The sequence below is a fragment of the Salvelinus alpinus genome, chromosome 26 (assembly GCF_045679555.1).
Source record: "Salvelinus alpinus chromosome 26, SLU_Salpinus.1, whole genome shotgun sequence".
Classification (NCBI taxonomy): Eukaryota; Metazoa; Chordata; class Actinopteri; order Salmoniformes; family Salmonidae; genus Salvelinus; species Salvelinus alpinus.
The window spans coordinates 31,165,788-31,192,093 of record NC_092111.1 but is presented as its reverse complement, the minus strand read 5'-3'; the positions used below and the strand labels follow the sequence as shown (position 1 = coordinate 31,192,093).

The window sequence follows — 26,306 nt, the reverse complement described above, 5'->3', positions numbered from 1 at the left end:
CAATCACCACCCTCCTTTTGAAGCTTCCAGTCTGTTATTCGAACTCAATCAGCATGACAGAGTGATCTCCAGCCTTGTCCTCGTCAACACTCACACCTGTGTTAACGAGACAACCACTGACATGATGTCAGCTCGTCCTTTTGTGGCAGGGCTGAAATGCAGTGGAAATGTTTTTTTGGGATTCATTTGCATGGCAAAGAGGGACTTTGTAAATAATTGCAATTAATCTGATCACTCTTCATAACATTCTGGAGTATATGCAATTTGCCATCATCCAAACTGAGGCAGCAGACTTTGTGAAAATTTATATTTGTGTCATTCTCAAAACTTTTGGCCACGACTGTACATACTCCTCCTACTGTACCTACCTACTGGAATAATGTACCTGCTGTACCTACCTACTGTATCTACTGTACCTACTATATTTACCTACTGTCCCTACCTACTGTACATACTGTATCTACCTACTGTACCTACTGTATTTCTCTACTGTACCTATTGTATCTACCTACTTTATTTATTTACTACAACTACTGTATCTACCTACTGTATCTATATACTGTACCTACTGTATCTACTGTATTTATCTACTGTACCTATTGTATCTACCTACTTTAATTTACTACACCTACTGTCTCTACCCACTGTATCTACCGACTGGACCTACCTACTTTATCTACCTACTGTACCTACCTACTGTATCTATATACTGTACCTAAAGTATCTACCTACTTTATCTACTGTATCTACCTACTCACCCTACTGTACCTACCTACCTGCCTGGCTGCCTTGCCTACCTGCCTGGCTGCCTTGCCTACCTAGCCTGCCTTCCTTGTCTATCTACCTGCCCTGCCTACCTGTGTGTACAGTAGGCCAGCCTACTAGCTACAAACATCAATACAAAATCATCCATCCAATATGAATAATTCATGTATTAAAACCTCTTAAGGATCGGCCCCTTTTTTCCCCAATTTTAGACTAAAGGAATGTAGGAAAATATAACGCATTAGATCTGGTGAAAGATAATAAAAAGAAAAAACCAACCGTTTAATTTTTTTGTTTTGTTCCATCATCTTTGAAATGCAAGAGAAAGGCCATAATGTATTATTTCAGCGCAGTTACAATTTAGATTTTGGCCACTGGATGGCAGCAGTGTATGTGCAACGTTTTAGACTGATCCAATGAACCATTGAATTTCTGTTCAAACTTTTGTATCAAGACTGCCGAAATGTGCCTAATTTGTTTATTAATAACTTTTTCATGTTCAAAACTGTGCACTCTCCTCAAACAAGAGCATGGTATTCTTTCACTGTAATAGCTACTGTAAATTGGACAGTGCAGTTAGATTAACAAGAATTTAAGCTTTCTGCCAAAATCTGATATGTCTACGTCCTGGGAAATGTTCTTGTAACTTACAACCTCATGCTAATCGCATTAGCCTACGTTAGCTCAACCGTCCCACAGGGACGGCCATTTAGTTAAGTTTTTTAACTAAATGGCAGCCATTCGGTGACTGTGGATCTTCATGGTAGTTTGCAGGTCTTTTGTATAATGCACGAGATTGGTTTATCAGTGATCTTTTTTTTCAAATACAACATACCCCGGAAATGACAGCTGTTTCTTCTTCCTGTGAATGGCATTCGCCAGTGGTCAAATTGAGTAAACAGACATTTACATTTGGTTGGTAACGTTACAACTAATTTGTTGTCGCACGGTGTTAACATGGCTTGAATTAAATACATTTAATGCATTTTGGTTGATCCATCTTCCCCTGGATTTCGACAAGTTGTAAAATAAAGACGGCCAAGGAAAGAGCGCGCGGGGATAATTGCGGGCTGTGCGTGTGACATCACACATACCCATTACTAGGTCCTCTCGGCATTGCTCCGGTTTGTATTTAGGGGGATGGGGCCGTGCAGAGGATGATAGAGCTCTCGAGGTGTTGTACTTTAGTTCTTGGCTAAATCCTTCCACTTCCTAACCGAGCCACCCGCATTGTTTTATATATAGTACCCATTCACGTATGTATTTTGGCGACGTTTGACCGGAGAAAAGTGGAGTATCCGTACGACCACGGTGCACTCTGAAAAACTACAAAATGTATTCCAGTGGAGCTGCTGGAGGTAAATTGTGCATTGCTAGTTAGCAAGACGGCTAACTATAAGCGTGCTGATTTGTATGTCGTTGGGGTATCTTCAATCATTTGCATGATGGTTTGTTTTCATTTTGTAACATTGTTCGCCAACCTCAATATAATTTCGGAATAACATTTCGTCCTAACTACCTAGATCTTGTTAGCAGTCATTGCCACCGTTTTCCCGGCCTGTTGTTACTGTAGCTTTTAGTTATGCCTGTTGACCTGGCTAATGATAGCTGGAAGTCGATTAACTTGTTGTTCAAGTCCAATCCTAAAGTAAGATTCATTTGGGCAAATTAGCGAACAATTGCATTAAACAAGTTCTAGAAAGAATTTGACCATCAAATAGTTGGTCTTAGGTAGCCATCTTGCTAGCTAACGTTAGCCAGCTCAGATGAACAAATTGTTAGCTAGCTAGCTAGGTTAGTCATCTTCCCTTAGCCAACGGCGGCTTGTTAGCCTTTTCAAATGTTAGCTAGCTGGTTTGCATGCTGGCTAGCTAACACAATTTAGCTAGTTAGCTGACTTGGATTACATGCTAGATAGCTAGCACTATTTAGCTACGTTTTAGCCATTGCTTGTTGTGTGACTTGCTAGTTATATTTTCGAGGCTGTTTGAAAAAAAGTAATTCTCTATCCTCTTGGTTAACTAGTTAACGTTACTATTATGGGGACCAGTCAACTTGCTATGAATTGAGCAAACATCGATAATTTAGTTATGCATCCTTTGCTAAGTTATTGTTAGTGAGTTGAAATTGGTAATGGTGCCCCGATTGTTTTAGTTCTAACAAATTGCCATAATGTAAAGGCCAAACAAAGAAAATATCATCCTCTCCTATCATGCTGTTTTAGTTTGCAAGTGGTAACATGGCCTGGTGTTTAGGTTTAGAAAGTCATGCGTTGTGACTAGTAGTTACTTTAGTAAATTAGGGTAACTAGCTAATAGATTATCCTAGTAGTAGCATAGAATTGTTCATTCCTCCTAGGTTTTTCAAAGTGGAGCACGTTTGGGTGAATTTAAGATTTGCTAGAAAATAAGGTTGCACCACTGATATGCTTGTGGACTAACTCTTTTTCTGTTGATTATGTCCTACCCTCCACTTATTGAGAATGACCACTCCTAAACCACTCATCTTCTTGAAACTTGTCACTATCAGACTTCCAGATTGCTAGTGTGGGCTAGTTGATAAGGGAGCAGAAAAATCGCCCAGAAGTTGTAGCTACATGACCCTGTTCTAAGGCTGATAAGAGGGCATGGCATTTAGAAATAGTTAGCTAACTATGCAGGAATAAAGTATGGGAAATAAAAATGTACGTGAAGAATGACGTGACAAGGTTTCCTTTGGGCATGTTCAAAAGGAGTAATATCTAAGAATATTACAAACATTTTGGTCCATTCAGCTTCATTTGACTCATTGTGGGACATGTCAATTGACCACTGTTTTCTTCTTCTCTAGCTGCTGAGATGCTTGAACCACCTCACTCCTCTGGGTCAATTGGCTCTGGTAAGCTTCTTTCACACCAGTCTAAGTCTAGCACTATGTTTGTACCACCAGCCTACTATACCCTATAGTATACATTTTGTTTTCTCCTGTCCCCCGGACTGCTGTAATTTAAATGTCTTGATTCTGCCATGCAAATACGGCAAGTATAATTGTAGGAATCAATTGGATGAAAAAGTGTTTACCAGCCAGAAAGAACAGTGGACTGCACTGAAGCACTAGTCATGTTATATGTTATATTTGCATCTTACAATATGTCCTGAATATCAGACCCCTGAAATACCCTCTTCTACTGAATATTACGGCAGATATTCAGACATTCTGATTTGAAATGTGGAGAAATCCTATAATAGTTCACTCTTCATAGAGGCTTAGCTAACTGAGAAAACAAATAACCACCGGGAAAAGTCAGCTCAAGGAAAGACTGCATTTTTCTGATAAACTTTCCTGGTATTTTCCCCTGCCACGTTAACAATGTCTTAATCATGTGTTAAGACTCACAAGGACATTCCACTTGTTCTCTTCAGAGTGACTTATTGGACATGACAGTTTTGTACTGTATGGCTAGCTAGTGTGCATTGTTAAAGTCAAAAGGGAGTTATGGGGATTCAAAGAGCTGGAGAACAGAGATAAGATGTCAAAAGGGAGTATGTTCAGACATGTTCCTCCATGACCTCAAGGCCCCAGACCAAAGATGCCTGTTCGCTGAACGAACAGTCAAACTCGGCCAGGGCTCACCAACCAAATAGTTCAAGCATGGCAGCAAAATGTATTGAGCATCCATACAACTATTCACATTCTAGAAAATAATATTTCACGTTCAAGTGTGAAAGAACAATCTTGTGAGTTACACCAGTATAGCCTGGTCCCAGGTCTGTTTGTGTTGTCTTTCCAACTCATAGCCATGAACATAGGAGTTGGTAAAACTTCTCAAAGTTCTGGGACCAGGCTAAACAACTTGTTTTGTATGTGCAGTTATTAACTTGTTTCTTGTTTGCTTCCTACCCCTGACCCCTCTGATCCAGATCCCCCATCTCCCCCAGTGCCAGAGTATGTGTTCAAACCCCCCTCGCGGCCAGACTTTGGCACCATGGGCAGGACAATCAAACTGCAGGCCAACTTCTTTGAGATGGAGATCCCCAAACTGGAGGTCTACCACTACGACATTGACATCAAGCCAGAGAAATGCCCCAGAAGGGTCAACCGGTATGGAGCCGTTTTAATTGGTTTACATGCTTTTACCTGAGCAAAATAACTAGTAGGCTATTATCTAGTTGATGACGTTTTGTACTGTATTGATAAAGTCTAACACGCTCCATTTGTGTTCTCAGTGAAATTGTGGAGCACATGGTACAGCACTTTAAAACGCAGATCTTTGGGGATCGAAAGCCAGTGTATGACGGGAGGAAGAATCTCTACACAGCCATGCCCTTACCTATAGGCAGGGAAAAAGTAAGTCTCCCCGTCTGACCAGAGGTGTCTGTTATGTGAAGGCACCGATATTTTGGGACAGCCGTGATTACACGCAATGTGATATTATGTACACTCAGTGCCAGTTTATTAGGTACACCTATCTAGTACCGTGTCAGAACCCCTTTTGCCCCCAGAACAGCACAAATTTTTCGGGGCATGGAACCGTTGCTCTATTGGTATCAAGGAACCTAGCGTGTGCCTGGAAACCATTCCCCACACCATTACACCACCAGCCTATACCATTGACACCAGGCAGGATGGGGCCATGGACTCATGCTGCTTATGCCAAATCCTTACTCTGCCATCAGCATAACGTAACAGGAATCGGGATTCATCGGATCAGGCGATGTTTATTCACTCCTCAATTGTCCAGTGTTGGATATCGCGTGCCAACTGGAGCCACGTCTCCTTGTTTTTAACTGATAGGAGTGGAACCCGGTGTGGTTGTCTGCTGCAATAGCCCATCTGTGACAAGGACCAACGAGTTGTGTGCTTTGAGATGCTGCTCTGCACACCACTGTTGTACGGCGCCGTTATTTGTCTGTTTGTGGCCCGTCTGTATGATTCTTGCCTTTCTTCAACCTCTCATCAGTTAGCTGTTTGCGCCCACAGGACTGCTGCTGACTGGATGTTTTTTGTTTGTCGCACCATCCTCCGTAAACTCCAGACACTATCGTGCGTGAAAAGGGGGCCGGCCAGCTTCTGCGACCTGAACTGGCGCACCTGGTACCAATGATCATACCACGCTCAGTCGCTTAGGTCACTCGATTTGCCCATTCTGACGTTAAATCAGACAGTAAAAGGATGCCTGTTTGCTGGCTTTATATAGCAAGCCACGGCCACGTGACTTGTGTCTGTAGAAGCAAACCATTTTCGTGAACTTGGTGGTGTAACTAAATAAACAGGTGTAAATTACATCCATAATATTGGTTTTCAACTTGTGTATAGACTACTTATCACACATGTCTTGGGGTATACAGTAACGTCAAAGTATTTGCCCCCTTCCCGATGTTCTCTATATTTGCATATTTTTGATACTGAATGTTATCAGATCTTCAACTGAAACCTAATATCAGATAAATGGAATCTAAGTGAACAAATAACACAATTACATGTTTATTTCATAAAGTTATGCAACACGCAATGCCCCTGTGTAAAAAAAGTACTGGCCCCCTTACACTCAATAACTGGTTGTCACCTTTTTGCTGCATTGACTCCAACCAAATGCTTACTGTAGTTATTGATCAGTCTCTCACATCACTGTGGAGGGATTTTGGTCCGCTCTTGTATGCAGAACTGCTTTAACTCCGCAACATTCGTGGGTTTTCAAGCATGAAATGCTCGTTTCAAGTTATGCCACATCTCAATTGGGATTTGGTCTGGACTTTGACTAGGCCATTCCAAAACTTCAAATTTGTTGCTTTTGAATCATTTTCATGTTGAGATGATTGTGTGTTGGATGATTTTGTATTGCTGCATGACCCAGCTGCACTTCAGCTCACAGATGGATGGCCTAACATTCTCCTGTAGAATTTTCTGATACAGCCTATTTTAAACACACCAAAACACCTGTGTCCCCAAACAGGTGGAGCTGGAGGTGACCATCCCAGGCGAGGGGAAAGACCGGAACTTCAAAGTGGCCATAAAGTGGGTGTCCTGCGTCAGTCTGCAAGCTCTTCAAGAAGCCCTGTCTGGACGACTGCCAAACATCCCCTTTGAGACCATCCAGGCCCTGGACGTGGTCATGAGACATTTGCCCTCTATGAGGTCAGTGTTTTCCCCTTTAAAACAATCAGTATATTTTTGGTATTTAATGGTGGTATTTAGTTACAGCACATACATGGTTATCAAACAACTGTTCTCGTGCAAATGGACTCAATCAAACCAGTAAATGGGTCCACACACCTAATATGCCCATCTATCCCAAGACATTTCTTCAATCTTTCCTTCAAACATGGCCACAAATCGCTGTTTTCTTTGTACACACCAAAGCGTTACAATCCCCATTCACTTCTAGTATATTTGTCCCTGTGGGTTATGCAAATTCCTCTCTCCTTGTCTATTTGTAAAGCCAATTTCAGTTGAGATATTAATCAAATTTTCCTCCCACCCTCTTCCAACAGGTACACCCCCGTCGGACGTTCTTTCTTCACCCCTTCAGAGGGATGCTCCAACCCCCTAGGCGGGGGCAGGGAGGTCTGGTTTGGGTTCCACCAATCGGTTAGGCCTTCCCTGTGGAAGATGATGCTAAACATTGACGGTAGGTTTCACTCTGCAAATGGCTGTAAGGAATGTACCATTTGGAACACAACCAAAGTGTCAGACTAGAGTATGTCTCTGTGTGACTGGAAGGAGGATAGTACTGGGAATCTCATTCCATGGTAGGTTTCAGTCAGTAAATAAGTGGCATTGATTAAGCTCTTCCTAAAGTGCTGATTTGTGTGGAGCTTGCACTTTTGTGGTGATGCCATTGGTCCTAAAAGTGTAAACCCACTGCTAAAACAAGTGCAACCTACCATAATGGTAAGTTACAGTATGTATCTGGAAGGAGGATAGGTCTGAATCTGTGCTGTGCTTGGTGTTTTGCAGTGTCGGCCACCGCCTTCTACAAGGCCCAGCCTGTGATTGAGTTCATGTGTGAGGTTTTGGATTTCAAAAGTATCGAAGAACAACAGAAACCCTTAACCGACTCCCAGCGAGTAAAGTTTACCAAGGAAATCAAAGGTAATCATTCATTACCAGGTAATCAATAGTTGCATTGGGTTGGTTGTTTTGTCTGTCTGAGTGGAAATATTTGAAAATACTTATATACAAAAATTCTGTACTATAACACATATAAATGTTGCTATGATGCGTGTATCTTTGTGTATTGACTTAAAATCTTAATCTGACTTGAAATCAGATTAGAATGTGATAAAATAAGAAACCGTTGTCCACGGAATATGTGAATCTGACCATTGTCTTGTTGTGATTCTCAGGTCTGAAGGTTGAGATCACTCACTGTGGTCAGATGAAAAGGAAGTACAGAGTATGTAATGTGACGAGAAGACCAGCCAGTCACCAGACGTAAGAAAGAACACCCTAAAATATTCACAACAGCCTCAATTCCTTTAGTTTCCTGTGATGTAAACATGACTGTTTTTTTAGGGATGTGATAGAAACAAACCTAATATTAACATGTTTAACATATAATTCATGCACAGGTTAGGAGCAGATCCCAATCAAGTTAAACAGAAATCCCCACTTGGTCTTGGATTTCTTTGAAAATCCATTTAAACTTTTTTCTTTTTGGTTCGCTCATCTGTTTTACCTCAGGTTTCCACTGCAGCAGGAGAATGGCCAGACCATAGAATGCACAGTAGCGCAGTACTTCAAAGACAAGTACAAACTCATACTGCGCTACCCCCACCTCCCCTGTCTACAGGTTGGACAGGAGCAGAAACACACCTACCTCCCCCTCGAGGTCAGTCTGCAGTCCCCCCTCACAACTTGTTGATGGTTTACTGCTGGGTTTAAATTGTTACAAAGAATGAGGACCCGGGCGGTATTACAGAAACTCCACTTTACCATTACTTCGACAGACGATGCACAAGAGTATGTTTTAGTAATTTAGCAGACCCTCTTATCCAGAGCAACTTACAGTAGTGAGTGCGTACATTTTCGTATTGGTCCCCCGTGAGAATCGAACCCACAACCCTGGCGTTGCAAGCGCCATGCTCTACCAACCGAGCCACACGGGACATCATCGTGTCAGGTAGCGCAGAAGTGTTTTAAAACCTGCCACACTTCCTTTGAATCAGCTGTTTTTTCCAAGGAGAAAAGACATGCACACATTTAAACATGATATGCTACTCATCCTTTTATCTAGAAAATGCATTGCACAAATAGGTTTTTAAGCACTTTACACATTTATAAATGTGATTTGCCTGACGTGTGAGTGGAGGAGTCTCATTTCATACAAGCGCATTTGTTTCCTCTCCTTTATTACCCTTGGACTTTTTCAAAAGGAGGCAAGGAGAGGACTGAGGATTAGCAAAACCAATTGACAATCTCCATATGCAAGACTATTCTCTGGCTGAAGCCTTCGTGATGTGTCCCTGGGGGTAGTAATAAAGCCGTGTTGTAATGTATGTGTCTAGGTCTGTAACATAGTGGCTGGCCAGCGGTGCATCAAGAAGCTGACCGACAATCAAACGTCCACTATGATCCGTGCCACAGCCCGATCGGCACCAGACCGTCAGGAAGAGATAAGCAAACTGGTAAAGAGACTTAATTGACTTGGGAGAGTGAACTCAAGCACAGAGGGTCTTGACAGCTGCTTTTATGAACTTGAAATGATCTATTAGGATGTACAATGACTCTGAACTGCTGTTATTTAACTATTGATGGCCTGACTGTTTTCGTTCAGGCTGTCTTTCCAAAGTCCTAGTGTGTGTGTATATAAAGAGTGGTGTAAAGTACCTCAGTAAAAGCACTTCATTATTTATTATATTTTTGCGTACTTTTACTTCACTACATTCCTAAAGAAAATACTCCATACACTTTCCCTGACACCCAAAAGTACTTCTTACACTTTGACAGGAAAATGGTCCAATTTACACACTTATCAAGAGAAAATCCCTGGTCATTTACTGCCTCTGATCTGGAGGACTCACTAAACACATGCTTCGTTTGTAAATTATGTCTGAGTGTTGGTGTGCCCCTAGCTATCCACCAATACATTTTAAAATGAAAATTGTGCATTTTAGCAATTCCATTTACTTTTGATACTTAAGTATATTTAAAACCAAATACTTTTAGGCTTTTAGAGTACTTTCTCCACAACTGTATATAAACTCTCTGAATTATTACCACTAAACCGTTGCTCTCTTTTCAGATGAGAAGTGCCAACTTTAACAATGATCCTTACGTGCGTGAGTTTGGGGTGATGGTGAGGGATGAGATGACCGAGGTGAACGGCAGAGTCCTCCAGGCCCCATCCATCCTCTACGGAGGGCGGGTAGGTTTCTCTGATTTAAGATGGGTTGATTTTATTCAGTGTTTCTTAATCCTGGTCCTGGGGACCCAAAGGGGTGCACGTTATTGTATAACTGACTCAAATGATCAACTCATCACCAAGCTTTTAATCAGGTGTGTAGTGCTAAGGCAAAAACCTGACATTATAAAAACGGCACTGATGAACAACAGTTCTTTACGTATCTTATGGAAAGGGAAACTTAGAACACTCCAACAAAGTTATGTCACTTGTATTTTGAATCAGCCTTCTAATGTGAAACATCCCATTTAAGCCCGGTGTACACAACCCAATTTTGGCCCTGATTTTTAGCTGTCCCAGCGACCATGTCGTTGCTACTCGGGGTGTGCAGCCGTCACCGACGCAGGTTTAATGTGAGCGGCTCAGAGACGTAATCTGTGGGCTACTGATCTCGCCTTTGAGCAGTCCCAGACGTCCCCATATTTTCAAACATGTTTAATTTTATCTGCACAAAATCTGCAACGCTCTTGTAGTGTGAGATGTGCAACGGCAAGTTGAGAACGGTGGTCAGCAATAGCCAATGAGGGCTCGCTAGTGAGGTGATGTTGTTTTGCGTCACTCAGAATGTGTAGACTCTCGCGCAGGAGCGATGACTACCACTAGTATGCGTCTGTACTTGCCTTTAACCAAAGCCAAAGTGTCAGTTACAGCTCGGAAGTGCACAAGCAATGTTATTAATTTCAAATGATGACTAGACATTTCAACTCTGTATGGCAAGTGTGAATGTTTGAGGCTGCTTTGAGCCACAGCACGTTGGAGCTACGTTTAATCTAATCACATTGTTTTGGCGAGACAGCGTGGTATCAAATCCTCACCGACCAAGTGAAGTCTTGCAGGGTGACCTCAGTCTGTGCCACATCGCTTAGTATCGCACCACTATGTTGGCAACAAAAACTACAGGAAAGCCAGTTGTTTAATGCGAGGCTCAGCGATGTTAGGATTTTGACTCATGTAGTTTACCCCTGGCTTAATTTGTCCCATTCAGACAACTATTTGTCTCTGACCCTTATCTCGTCTTCCTTTTACTCAAGCAGAATAAAGCAATAGCAACTCCCATCCAGGGAGTGTGGGACATGAGGAACAAGCAGTTCCACACTGGCATAGAGATCAAGGTGTGGGCCATCGCCTGCTTCGCCCCACAGAGACAGTGTACTGAACTCCTGCTCAAGTAAGAACTGCAGCTGCCAGGAGCCCTTAGGAGCCTCAATAACCATCGCAGGGGGGATGTTTATAATTGGGATGTTTTTTTTAAGTTAAACTATTTTCCAATTTCTAAAACTATTTATTCTGTTAGCCCGCTTATGATTTCAATCTACACAATATTTTTGGAATCCAATAAAGAGTTTGAGGACACTTGTATTGTGTTTTTGTACCTTCTAACCTGTGTTTCTCTCAGGGCGTTCACAGACCAGCTGCGTAAGATCTCTCGCGACGCGGGGATGCCCATCCAGGGCCAACCCTGTTTCTGTAAGTACGCTCAGGGGGCGGACAGCGTGGAGCCCATGTTCAAACACCTGAAGTACACCTACCAGGGCCTGCAGCTGGTGGTGGTCATCCTGCCTGGGAAGACGCCCGTCTATGGTGAGGAAAATGGAAACTATACTGAACAAAAATATAAACGCAACAATTTTCATGTTACAGTTCATATGAGGAAATCAGTCAATTGAAATAAATTAATTATCTATGGATTTCACATGACTGGGAATACAGATTTGCACATGTTGGTCACAGATACCTTAAAAAAAAACAGTCAAATCGATAAAATGCAATTCTGTTCATTGTCTGTAGCTTATGCCTGCCCGTATCATAACCCCACCACCACCATGGGGCACTTTGTTCACAACGTTGACATCAGCAAACCGCTCGCCCACACGGCGCCATACACGTGGTCTGCGGTTGTGAGGCCAGTTGGACGTACTGCCAAAATCTCAAAAACGACGTTGGAGGTGGCTTATGGTAGAGAAATAAACATTAAATTCTCTGGCAACAGCTCAGGTGGACATTCCTGCAGTCAGCATGCCAATGGCACGCTCCCTCAACTTGAGGCATCTGTGGCATTGTTATGTGACACACCTGCACATTTTAGTGGCCTTTATTGTCCCCAGCACAAGCTGCACCTGTGTAATGATCATGTCTAATCACCTTGATATACCACACCTGTCAGGTGGATGGATTATCTAGGCAAAGGAGAAATTATCATTAACAGAGATGTAAAAATAGTTGTGGTCAAAATTTTAGAGAAATAAGATTTTTGTGCGTAAGGGAAATGTCTGGGATCATTTCAGCTCATGAGACATGGGACCAAAACTTTACATTTTGCATTTTATATTTTTGTTCAGTATATGTTCCTAAGTCAATGAATGTCACTGTTTATAACTCTGCCTCTAAATCCTATTGGTTCAGTTAGTGCTGTGCTCTTATATGCTGTTCTGGAATATTTAGTGGATTATATGTTCAACTGTATGAAAGCAAATTTCACATGATGTTTCTACCTTTGACATTTTAGTCATTTAGCGGACACTCTTATCCAAAGCAACTTAAATTAGTGCATTCATTAACTAATTCAGAATTCATTGCAACGCACAAACTAGCTGTATATCTCTCCTGTTGTGCTGACATAGCGTTTCTCCCTCCCTCCCCTGTTTCTCTGTGGGCTAGCTGAGGTGAAGCGTGTTGGTGACACGGTGCTGGGCATGGCCACCCAGTGTGTCCAGGTAAAGAATGTTCAGAAAACCACTCCCCAGACCCTCTCTAACCTCTGCCTGAAGATCAACGTCAAGCTGGGCGGGGTCAACAACATCCTCCTCCCACAGGGCAGGTCAGTGCAGAACCTCTCATTATCATGGCTATGAATACTTGCTGGTTTACTGTTAATGTCTAACAGTATTGTACTCTGCATTCGGTTAAAATGTATAAACCAGTATGCGTTTATCCATGACATCTGTAAGACTTACATTCTTCCATAATAGCTTTTGTGGCTTATTCCAAGATATCAGTCTACTCATTCACCTATACATTCACATGCTATAAGTGAAACGTCAAGTCAGTCTCATCCAGCCATCCATGTATATGTCCATTCTCCTGTTCACACGTCTTCTCCTCTGTGATGATGGCTCTGGTTAATCTTATGGGTGTCTGTTCTTCCCAGGCCCCTGGTGTTCCAGCAGCCAGTCATCTTCCTGGGTGCTGATGTCACTCACCCTCCTGCTGGAGACGGGAAGAAACCCTCCATCGCTGCAGTAAGTCAGACAGAGCAGATGCTCCACAGGGCCTTGTCACCTACCAGGGACTGTAGGGGTGCATCTCAATAGTCTACAGTAGTTTATTTTACCCACAGAACCATGTTTCTGCTAGGGAGTAGGGGTGCAATAGTCTACAGCGGTGTCCTTTACTATGTCCAACATCTGAAATGGAGAGAACTGAGGGAATCAATAGCCTTCCACTCCACCTTGCTCACTGACCAGCTTTGACCTGACTTTCAAAACAGCCAAAAAATAAATGATCTTAAGTGTGCTCTGTGCTTTTTCTGGGATGTGCTTCCTCCTGATGAATCCCTACATGACTCCATCTGACCTATCCCCCTAGTGAAAATCCTGCCGTGTATATTGTCCTGATCATATCCCTGTTCCTCTTTTCTAGGTGGTAGGGAGCATGGACGCCCACCCCAGCCGCTACTGTGCCACGGTGCGGGTGCAGCAGCATCGCCAGGACATCATCCAGGACCTGGCCACAATGGTCAGAGAGCTGCTCATCCAGTTCTACAAGTCCACCCGCTTCAAGCCCACCCGGATCATCTACTACCGCGACGGCATATCTGAGGGCCAGTTCAACCAGGTTAGACTTGAGGTAGACTTGAGGAAATAGGATTTCAATTCAATTGCATGATCTGTAATTGTACTGTACTGGTCGTGAGTAAAGGATTTTCTGCTATTTATTTGTTTTTCTTTTGGTTTCTGTTTCTATTGGTTACCGTTCCAATTCAATTCTGAATGCCTAGTCTTTGTTTTACTGAGATCAAATCAGGTATTTCAGATTTTTAAAACTTTTTAATCAAAAAGAAAGTTAAAATGTTTTTTTGTTTTTTTTCCAGTTTTTGTTTCTATTAGTAACCGTTCCAATTCTGAATTGCCCAATCTTTAATTTTTTCCCCCCTGATTTGTAAATGTATGTATTGTGACGTGTGGGAGTTACTGTTTTTAAACTGTAGCTGTCGTTTTGGGGTTTATCCAGGTGCTCCAACATGAGTTACTGGCGATCCGTGAGGCCTGCATCAAACTGGAGAAAGACTACCAGCCCGGTATCACCTTCGTGGTGGTGCAGAAGAGACACCACACTCGACTGTTCTGCATGGACAGAAACGAGAGGGTTCGACATCTCTCCAATTCATACTGACCACTGTTATTACTGTAAAAAAAACTTATATGAAATGCCTACATCGTGATATTATATGATTCCTAATGTGTTTTGTTCAGGTTGGTAAGAGTGGCAACATCCCTGCAGGCACCACAGTGGACACCAAAATCACTCACCCATCGGAGTTTGACTTCTACCTGTGTAGCCACGCTGGCATTCAGGTAAGGACCAGCCAAATGGCTGCCTATTCCCTTTATAGTGCACTACTTTTGACCAGGGCCCATAGGGAATAGGGTACAATTTCAGACACAACCCAGGACACTGTAGAGCTAGGAAGTGGAGAAGGGACTATTCTGTAAGAGAGGCTACCTCCAGCTTTACAAATACTAAACTCAGCAAAAAAAGGAACATCCCTTTTTCAGGACATTGTCTTTCAGAGATAATTTGTAAAAATCCAAATTACTTCACAGATCTTCATTGTAAAGGGTTTAAACACTGTTTCCCATGCTTGTTCAATGAACCATAAACAATTAATGAACATGCACCTGTGGAACGGTCGTTAAGACACTAACAGCTTACAGACGTTAGGCAATTAATGTCACAGTTATGAAAACTTAGGACACTAAAGAGGCCTTTCTACTGACTCTGGAAAACACCAAAAGAAAGATGCCCAGGGTACCTGTTCATCTGCGTGAACGTGCCTTAGGCATGCTGCAAGGAGGCATGAGGACTGCAGATGTGGCCAGGGCAATAAATTGCAATGTCCGTACTGTGAGACGCCTAAGACAGCACTACAGGGACACAGTACGAACAGCTGATCGTCCTCGCAGTGGCAGACCACGTGTAACAACACCTGCACAGGATCGATACATCCTGCGGGACAGGTACAGGATGGCAACAACTGCCCGAGTTACACCAGGAACGCACAATCCCGCCATCAGTGCTCAGACTGTCCGCAATAGGCTGAGAGAGGCTGGACTGAGGTCTTGTAGGCCTGTTGTAAGGCAGGTCCTCACCAGACATCACCGGCAACAATGTCGCCTATGGGCACAAACCCACCGTAGCTGGACCAGACAGGCCTGGCAAAAAGGGCTCTTCACCGACGAGTCGCGGTTTGATCTCACCAGGGGTGATGGTTGGATTCACATTTATCGTTGAAGGCATGAGCGTTACACCGAGGCCTGTACTTTGGAGCAGGATTTATTTGGAGGATGAGGTTCTGTCATGGTCTGGGGCGGTGTGTCACAGCATCATCGGACTGAGCTTGTCATTGCAGGCAGTCTCAACGCTGTGCATTACAGGGAAGACATCCTCAGTGTTCTGCCTTGGCCAGCAAAGAGCCCGGATCTCAATCCCATTGAGCACGTCTGGGACCTGTTGGATTGAAGGGTGAGGGCTAGGGCCATTCCCCCCAGAAATGTCCGGGAACTTGCAGGTGCCTTGGTGGAAGAGTGGGGTAACATCTCACAGCAAGAACTGGCAAATCTGGTGCCAGGAGGAGATGCACTGCAGTACTTAATGCAGATGGTGGCCACACCAGATACTGACTTACTTTTTTTTTGACCCCCCCTTTGTTCAGGGACACATTATTCAATTTCTGTTAGTCACATGTCTGTGGAACTTGTTCAGTTTGTCTGAGTTGTTGAATCTTATGTTCACACAAATATTTACACATGTTAAGTTTGCTGAAAATTAACACAGTTGACAGTGAGAGGATGTTTCTTTTTTTGCTGAGTTTATGTGCTTCTGAGACCTAGATGTAGTTTCACTGCTCTAAATGTTTTTATAATTTGGATGTTTAACATTTATAGGCTGTTATACTTTGGTTGTAGTAGAGCTAAATGACATGCATTACCACTAAACATGATTTAATAATGGTAATACCTTTCCCCAGGGGACCAGCCGACCATCCCATTACCACGTGCTGTGGGACGACAACCATTTCACCTCGGACGAGCTGCAGGTGCTAACCTACCAGCTGTGCCACACCTATGTGCGCTGCACCCGCTCTGTGTCCATCCCAGCACCAGCCTACTACGCCCACCTGGTGGCATTCCGTGCCCGTTACCACCTGGTGGATAAGGAGCATGACAGGTAAGAGACCATGTCTGTTGACCATGGCCCTGTTCTGATAACCTATTTAAAATACCTCTTATTTCCATCATATCGCTGTACCATTCAAACTGTGACAGGTTAGTGATTACGAGGAAGTGATGAAGGAAGAATTATTATTTAAATAAAGAATTTGGACTGAATAATTCAAACTCTTCCCATTGTGATCATTCTAGTGCGGAGGGCAGTCACACGTCGGGACAGAGCAATGGGCGTGACCAGCAGGCTTTGGCCAAGGCAGTTCAGATCCACCAGGACACACTGCGCACTATGTACTTCGCCTGAAGCACCAGGGGCGGACATTGGTGAGAGACCCAACAGGGAAGAAGCCTTCTCTCCTCCCACCTAACCCCCTTACTGTATCAGGTGTGGGCGTTAAGTGGGTTTGTCGTCTTGTCTCTCCCCGCCAGTAAGGGGGAATGATACCAAACAAATTAGGGAGGGTTTCTTTTCCAAAATGTCCACAATTATTTTCAAACATGCAAACAAAACCGCTTTCTCCCCCCCTTCCTGGCCTAACCCTGGTCATTCTAAGGTAGTACTATGTAAAATGATTACTCAGAAATGGGTTGTGGTGGAGTGGACTCCTTTATTTTACATGTTGTACATTTGTTTGTATTTGTAAATGTGGGGGGAGATACATTTGTATTACTTTTCTTTACACTGACAGTTGGAAATACTTGTATCAAACTAAGGGGCAGTATCATCACACTTTGATGTTTAGACACTATACAGTTTTCTGGCGGGGTCCCCAGGGTTGAAAGGAGGTGGGGATATCAAAGACGAGAACGGTCCGATAGGTTTATAATCATTCTTACTCTTCACAACCTTTATTTATCAGCCAATCAAAGCAAAGTGCACTGACCAGGACTTAAGTACACAAGTACTTAACATGTTGTCTTTTCATTTGTATGTACTATGAATTTAACAGGCTTGGATACAGTACCAGCCTCAGAGTATTTGTCCTCCAACACTGGTGACCAACATGTTTTTATGCTGCATCTGATGACCGCTAAGCAAGTAATTTTTGTATTAGATTTTCATTAGACTTTGAAACTGTTAACACTTATTTTTTATCAAGACTTATACAAATTAATAATATGAAATTGTAACGACAGCAATTTTTGCTGTCTTGCCTTTTACTTGGACTGGGTTGTTTTGTCAATCTATGGCCAGTGTGGCCAGCGAATAGATTTACTAATAGAATGGGACTGGTTCCCAACAGACACCTTTTGTGTTCTCTGAGCCACATTACATGTGAAGACATCTACATTGGGGGGGGTCAAGTCTCTTGAAATGAAATCTGTTGTCTCCTTTTAGTGTCCCCCTTTCATGTAATCTATTATTTTATGAATTTGTACATAGATGACTTACACGTTCGATTTAGGCATTTGGATATGTTAACCCTATCTAGTTTTCTTTATGGTTTTATGGCAGCGAAATGGTTTTCTCCCTACTGGGGGGGAGGGGGGGGTAGTTGTAATGCTGTCATCTTGTAGTACAGTCGTTGATGTATGAATCGGTATAGTAGAGTGAAGCCTGTGATGTCAGTGCCACACGTGTAGGGACTGGACTGAAGATGAGGTGGGGTTCTATTGGGGGACAAATGTTCCAGAGACTGCTAGATATTTTCTCTTTGTTATTCCTCTGTAAAAAAGGGAGCAATTATGCTATTCCACTAGTCAAGCAAAGGTATTTTATTTTAATTTTTTTGCAAGTAGTTTAATTGTGGGCTTTGTATCATAGCCTCGTGGGATGTAGGGTATATTTTGAATACGCTTTTAGAAGAGAATGCTAAAATGATGATGATAATAGAAGGAATTTTTCAAAACGATTGTCCGGTATGTAGTTATAAAGAATAAAAAAATAAAAATAAATTTTATGCAGAGCTTGCATGCAGAAATTGTAATGCCTTCCAAAATGTTTTTTTATTCCCTTTTCTGTTCTCCTTAGTAATGACATTTTAGCAGGGGTTTTTCATATAGCCTAGATTGGCTGGCTTTTATCTCGCTCTTTTCTAACTATGCATTGTTTTTAACCAAGAGATTTTAGCAGTGACCTTTCCCAAATATGAATTTAGGACATTTGTAGGGTAGTTTTTTGTTGCTTGGTGCGTTTTAATAACGTTTGTAGTGCTTCTTCCCTAGACCTTTGTAATGGTATGGGGGGTTGTGTTGTCGTCATTTGTATTGTATATTTGATAGTACAAAAAATCGGTATATACTTTGTAGAACACATCACTCTTCTTAGCCAAACAAGATTACACATTTTATACAAAATTCATGTCCTAAAGAAACTGAAGCACAAGAGACCATTTTTAATTCCAGGTGCTCGACTTTCTCTTTCACGAATGTCACCTTAAATCTCAATGGACTTGTCCAAGATGCTCTTCACTTGCCATAAGTATGGTAATAGACGCTGAAGTGGTTTTGAATACCTTTATTATTATTTTTCTCTACCTTAATGACATTCATTTCTCATTACCTTCAAAGTAATCCGAAGTCCGACTGACTGTGGAGCGTTCTTAAAAATCAAGTACTTGAGATTTACTTGTTTTTTCTTTTCTTTGCTGGTCTCGCGATTTGTAAATTGATACATTTTTGATAATAGTGAACATAAATTACATTGATTGGTCAAGCCAAGCAGGAAACCCGGACATACATTATGTGCAATTGTGTTGAAATGGCTGTGTGTTCTACCTCTTGTTACCTGTTCAAGTGTTATGGTAACGTCACACTGTTGGTCATTTCTTCATAATTACACAGGATATATCTGATAGGCATCGTTTAAATCTTACGTTGTCATGTGTTTAAACCTTTGTCATGAATGACAGTCAGTGGACCTGCGTTCTGTAATCATAGTTTCATAGTTCTTGTGTGATATCTTAAAGCTTGTTCAAGATGTTTCCAAAACAAACAAACAAAGTGGTTTGAGAACAAATTATTTGATCGTAACGAGCTTTTTATTTTAATTGTTTTATGCGCCAATGCATTCATTTTTAGCACCTCATTGCATATCTTTGGAGATAGATGGTGTTGCCTAACAGACTGCGTTGTAAGCAACATGTTGGTAAAGCCAAGGCTAATAACAATTTAGCTGCTCACCCACAATTTGATGATTAGTATTGTTCATTGACATCTTTCTTTTAAGCTATTTGCTTAATACTTTTGAATATGCAACATACTCTGCTCCCATAGATACACATGGGGTACATAGAAAGGCATCTCCCATGTTGCTTTAATTGGGTTCATTGAATGCAGTGATTGAATGAAATATTGTTGTTTTTGGAATGCATCGTCTTAGCTCCCCTCATTGTCACACATTTGATTCATGTTTGCTACAGTCAACCCAACAGATGGCAGGTTTTAGTTAATACAGTTCAAGTAGACATGATTGATAACATGAGTTGTTGCTGTGGAAACTGATCAAGCATGACTTGTTGTAGGGTGCACTGGTCAAAACAGCATGTTGGCTTGTCCATTGAATTGTGAACATTCTCCTTTCAATATGGCTAAAGTGAAACTTTTCATACTACCGTTTTTCATCCGTTTTCCCTAACTGAAGTCTGCCTCACCTTTTGTTCATCCTAAACTTGTTTCTTGGGAGATGTGGTCATGTTACTGCTTATTTGTGTTTTAAGTTACTTATTTATACACAGCACCTTGGATTATACCAGACCTGTACAGCATTGCTTTTCCTGACAATATCCAAAACATTTAATAATGTTATTTTGCACTAAAATAAAAACCATTTTGGAGCTGTAGTCTAGTCACTAGTTTATTGTCTGAGAGAAAATGAGACCAGATCAGCTGGGTTATATGATGTATCATGAGTCTCAATACCAGGCTAGTTTGTCTGAGACCATACCAAGTCATTGCATTGACAACTAGTCCCAGATTACACACACACATCAAATTGTATTGGTCACATACACGTGTTTAGCAGATGTTGTAGCGAAATGCTTGTTCCTAGCTCCAACAGTGCAGTAATATCTAACCATTTCCCAACATATACCCAATACACACACATCTAAGTAAGGAATGGGATTAAGAATGTATACATGTACAGACGAGCAATGTCAGCGGCATAGACTAAAATACAGTATATACATATGAGATGAGTAATGCAATATATGTAAACATTATTAAAGTGGCCAGTGATTTCAAGTCTGTGTATATAGGCAGCAGCCTCTGTGCTAGTGATGGCACACGTGCACTAAGCCAGACATTCAGATGGTTACACCTAGGCCTGTTTGTCGAGAGGGTTTCTCCCAGCCAGCATACAGTGGGGATTCACTGAAAATAATGCCTTTTTAACGTCTTCGTCAGATAAATAACTGCCACTGGGTTGTGATTGAATCTCCTCCCAGAAGAGGGTGCTATTCATAATTTATTCTATTAGTTTTGAGCTTTTGTATTTCTATGGCCATGAAAAAGTTATGAGGAAAAACCATATGCAAAACAATAGTCGAAACTGACATTTATCTTACCATGTATTAGGATGATGGGTAGACGTCTGGTAGTTGGAACAGTCTGATTGTATATCTTACTGGTTGTGTAGCTATAGTCTGATGCCAAAGTAGTGTGTGTGGAAAAAGGGTCCAGCAAGTTGGTGGTTAAATGTGTATTACCTGCGTCGTTGTGGTCGCCAGAATTAGAGAAGTCGGAGGCATCAAAGAATGTGGCAGAATTAGTAGCATATCCGTATGTAGGAGTTGACTGCACACCTTTTTTGATCAGAGAACACCTAGCTATATTTAAGCAATAAAGCACGGGGGGGTGTGGTATATGGCCAATAAACCACAGCTACGGGCTGTTCTTAGGCACAACGCATTGCGGCACTGCCTGGAGACACTTCTTAGCCAAGGTATATTGGCCATATACCACAAACCCCCGAGGTGCCTTATTGCTATTATAAACTGGTGACCAAGGGGCGGCAGGTAGCCTAGTGGTTAGAGCTTTTTAGCCAGTAACCGAAAGGTTGCTGGATCGAATCCCCGAGCTGACAAGGTAAAAATCTGTCTTCTGCCCTTGAACAAGGCAGTTTAACCCGCTGTTCCCTGGTAGGCCGTCATTGTAAATAAGAATTTGTTCTTAACTGACTTGCCTAGTTAAAGGTTACATTTAAAACCAATGTAATTAGAGCAGTAAAAATAAATTGTTGGCATACCCATGGTCTGATATACCGCGGCTATCAGCCAATCAGCATTCAGGGCTGGAACTACCCAGTTTATAAAACGATTAGTCTTTGTCAGTCAAATCAGGAATGTACGCAAGTGAGAGACAGTTGCCATCATCCGTAAATGGTATGTGTATTTGGTCTTGTACAAAATAACATTAAAATCATGCACAGACTAGTTAGTAATTAGTTAGTAATTATTGCATCGTGGGCTCAGGCGCTTTTCTGGGGGAAAGACAGTGAATAACAAGTATGTTGATGGGGGTGTTTTCTTGTATTAGAAGGCATATCATGTTAATAGATAATTGGAACTTTACATTGTAGTCCCAAGCCCTTGCAGGAAAAGGTGCTCTTCATATAAGGCTGAGACTACAAGTCCTATCAGATGGTCTTTGTATTATCAATATTTTTGATTAAATCGATGTTGAGCATTTGCCACCTGATTTTGTACTGTCTGAGTATTTGTCGAAAACAAATATCAATAACTAAAGGTTATGAATAATAATAATCTTGTCTTATACATAAAATGACAATAGATCCAATATTTATCTTTATCGTGCTTATTTGAGTCGTTGGAGTGTGTTTGCATGACATTTTCAAAGGTATTTGAGATGGTTTAGCTTCTCCATTGCTTAGCTTTACCCTGTAGTAGTTTTCGCTTGTATAGCTTTGATTTGGGCAGAACATTGTCTAGATGGGCTGAGAGTAGTATAGGCTGGCTTTTCTATCTTATCCAGCTAAGGTAATGGCTCCTGTATTACAGAGGAAAGTGAAAGCAAACAACGTAAATTACAAAGCGGGTGCTATCTGTGTTCAAACTATTTTATACTGTGGGCAAACAAAAAAATATAAAATCGGATGTGTGTACAGAAAGGCCGCTCTCCTTTACCCATCTTCCCTTGACGGTCTACATTTGAAATAACATCCCTGTTTAGTAGAGTAACTTATTTTCTTAACTCACATGTAACAATGAATGTACCTAAGGCCAGTGTATTTGTAATATTAAGTTGTATCCACCTGTAATATATGCTTGTATCCATAACTTTTTTTTATTTTTATGCATGCTCATTAGCTTCAGTCCACAAACCTTAAACTGATTGACTTTATCCCACTTTCAGGAGCCAAACTTAAGTCTTTGTTTTCCTAAGTTCCTTAGCATAGGCTAACATCACATATTGTCAAATAATTAATTCCCCTTCAGTCATCACATTGAATAGACATGAGTAAGAAACTGAGTATAGTCTCATACATCTTGTTCATCAGAAAGCAAAATGTTATAATTTAATAATTATGATTTCTTAGTTAGCTTTCAAATGTATCACGGGAACTTTTAGACTTCTATAAAAATTAAAACATTTTTGCTACATAGTGTCACACTGGTGCAACCATCGGTCCGTTTTATATTTTTTTCCTTTGTGTGAGGTGTTGTGTGGTTTTTGGCTTATGCTCGTCTTGGTTCTGATATTCCACTACAGTACACACTAGATAGTTTTATGGAAAATGACTAGTGCTGTCTCAGGCAACTAATCCAACATTTCATTTTGTGTTGACACCTTTCTTGGAATGTCTGCAAATGTCGAAGTTCTTAAGATACTTATGATCTCTAACATGTCCTGCTATGATGAGTGTCCCATATCTGTCTTCTCTCCCCCTTGACTAAACGGCACGATTGTTTTATAGTATTCTTTGGTTGAGCTGATTCCAAGCATTAGGCCAGGATTGTCGTCATGCCAAGCTTGACCCCCTATGATCCACAGTGATGCGATCCTATTTAAAAAGAGAACAGAGCCTTCATAGCGCTTCACCAAACTAATGCCATATATGTGCATTTAACATGGATATGTTATATCCTTCTGAAAGAATTGAGGGCTTCAGAATGACTTGGCTTTTTATATACCAACTTAGTAAACTACCTCAAAACGGTCTCGGGTGCTAGTGTTTATCCCTAATTTATGACGAAGACAAAAATCAATTGTAGTGACCAAACAACATAAGCCAATACTGTGTATTAGATAGACATTATTTTACATCCCAAAAATATATTACAGATTAACTTTACATACTAAAACAAAGTTCAAAGGACCAAATTTTGTAATTGTAGTTCAAGTCTCAGTGTTATCATAAATGCATGTGAGTCCTCTTTTTTTAAAATATATATATATATATATATATAAATATAGTGATAACAAAAATAACCAATGAACGCTTAGCTAGCAGAAACTGAGTTGGCAGTTGTTCGCGTAGCAATATAAGCTGTAGTCATGACTGGATGATATATTGACGTGCCAATCGAATGGCTATTTATTCGTCCATCTAATCACTTACTATTCCTGCTATAAGTTTTTGGTAGTATTAAATATAAATAATGGGCTGCAGATGGAGAGAGACTTGTCAATGGGATGATGTATGCAGAGCAATAACTACTGAAGTCCAAGCTAAGGTTGTGATTTGCTTGACTAGGTGTAATGCAAGTCTCACCTAGTGAGCTACATGAACCCTGCCTTGTGATCTAGAGTCGACTACAGCAGGCCTCCGACTCGGTGGCGTCTTTCATTCAGCCTTTAAGAGATGACAAGGATGTCTGATAAATGGAATGTACTTGTAGCTTAGCAAACAAATGGTCCACAGTTAAAGCTTTCTAAGGGTCTGACACAATCTGCATCTTTAAGTGATTTTATTTCATTTTTGTTGTTGTTGCCCTTTACCAGTTTTAATCTGTTCTTACACCCAGAAAAAGGAAAATAACTATCAAACTATTAATTATCCACATTTGTAATGTTTTAGATGAGGCTAATATATGTATTTTTGCATGCTACATTTTACGAAGTGAATACATTTGAACTACACTTTCCTCAATGTTTTGTACATTGTGACATGATATACAGATGTAGCCTACTGGCATATTTCAGTCACTTAAGATAATCTGATAGCCCAATGGAAAGGTACAAAAAAGGTATGGAAATGAAATTCTCTGTCATTGTCATCTGATCTGAAAACATCCCCTGTTTTTATGGTGTTGTGTGCCTTTTTTAGAGATTTATTTTCCACCTATCCTATTTGAGTTGCTCACCCATATTTGATTTACAGCGCCACATAAAATAATTTACACATTATCCTGCAGCCTTGAGTGAAGACGCTGCATAGAATGATCAGTGTTTGTGTTTTGCACTTTCAAAGCAGTTAAAAAAAATGCCCGCTTAAGGCTGGGCAGACAGAAAAATTAATAAAACACAAGGTATTTTATGCTATCAATATGAATAATATGACTGAAGAGCTTTTCTAAAAAGGTAAAGATATATCTATATATATTCACAAAGTACCTCATAAGCCTGACAAATGCTGCATTGACTTTTCTCATTTTTTTTTTGTCTTCATATTGTCCAATAAAATGTAAATATCCCCTCTAGGAGGTTTGATTGTCACAAGGCTGTGCATATGCCATGCAAAACCAGTTCACTGTCAAACATTTAAATGGTATTTTCTGAACCTGAAGCCAAAATAAATGGTTGTGTGAGATTGTCATGTATGCACTTTTCTTAAATACATTAATCATCATTCTAAATTGTAGCCACATACTTTCCATGTTTTGCTTGTTAGGATGCTGTGAGTGTCCAAAGAACCCAAAAAATTGGTTTCAGTCACTGAGGAATTCATGTCATTTTCCATCAACAAAACTATGGCGACTCCATACTGTTCAACGTGACCGTTGACTCCGGTATTGCCATGAAAGGGCTGTATCTGCAACTGTTTGTCCTCCCCATCTTATTCTCCCACACCTTTGTCTTAAGATAGCCTTAGAACTTCAAATGGGGTACCTTCTAGTATATTTGGCCTTAAAAGTACAAAATTATGCACTAGAATCCACACCTTGAGAAACCATGTCATGCATGCGCCATTGCCACATATCTACCTCCTATGAATGTAAGTGTCCTGGAGATGCAGTCACCTGATTTTAATTTCTGTTACGCTTCTTTTTTTTATGACAATCATCCTTGAATTATCAATTAAATATTTTTGAAAAGCCCTACATTTCCTTATGTCTTGACTTTTCACAGTAAACACTATCCAGGACATACCATTTCTGTTTTAACCCGTCAAGGATTGTTTTTCTTTAAATGTCAATGTACGCCATTGAGGAGCAAAGTGACCAAATACTCTTTGCAAAGGCAGTCCTGCACAGTACAGTGAACTCAAACCTCCCTGGCGTGTCATTTAGATTTTATAGAGTTTACTCTATTACCACATGCCAAAACTGAATTTGCTGTCATATCTATCATGGAAAGGTCTTTTTGGTGCTGGTTTATTTGTTCGATCCACTGCTAAGCAGCTCCTCCTTGTTATAGTTGTTGTCGTAAAGTGTCAGTTTTGATTTCTATTACTTTTTTGTTAACAATTATGATTACAAACACGAGAGATGCTGTAAAACCCTGATAGAAAATGTGAATACGTTTCACTTAATATAGTTAACTCTGGCTTGACTGTAAATTGCATTAATTCATAAAAAATATCAAGTTTC

At 41.0% G+C, this 26,306-nt stretch overlaps 1 protein-coding gene across 10 annotated transcripts; it reads left to right on the top strand.

The window, feature by feature from the left end:
• Positions 1-1,636: 1,636 nt before the first annotated feature.
• On the top strand, positions 1,637-26,306 carry ago2 (argonaute RISC catalytic component 2). 10 transcript variants are annotated; one of them, XM_071368759.1, is made up of 20 exons: positions 1,637-2,123; positions 3,595-3,637; positions 4,645-4,845; positions 4,971-5,091; positions 6,698-6,879; positions 7,236-7,372; positions 7,702-7,836; positions 8,091-8,178; positions 8,428-8,575; positions 9,252-9,371; positions 9,989-10,111; positions 11,182-11,315; positions 11,544-11,728; positions 12,806-12,965; positions 13,296-13,386; positions 13,787-13,993; positions 14,378-14,512; positions 14,620-14,721; positions 16,395-16,594; positions 16,789-26,306. In XM_071368759.1, the coding sequence occupies exons 1-20, from the start codon at positions 2,099-2,101 to the stop codon at positions 16,895-16,897; spliced, it is 2,646 nt and encodes an 881-aa protein (XP_071224860.1). In that variant the 5' UTR covers positions 1,637-2,098; the 3' UTR covers positions 16,898-26,306. The 10 variants fall into 10 exon arrangements, with proteins under 10 accessions (XP_071224860.1, XP_071224859.1, XP_071224858.1 ...); XM_071368758.1 differs by having other exon boundaries at positions 11,179-11,315; XM_071368757.1 differs by having other exon boundaries at positions 7,702-7,854; positions 13,787-13,981.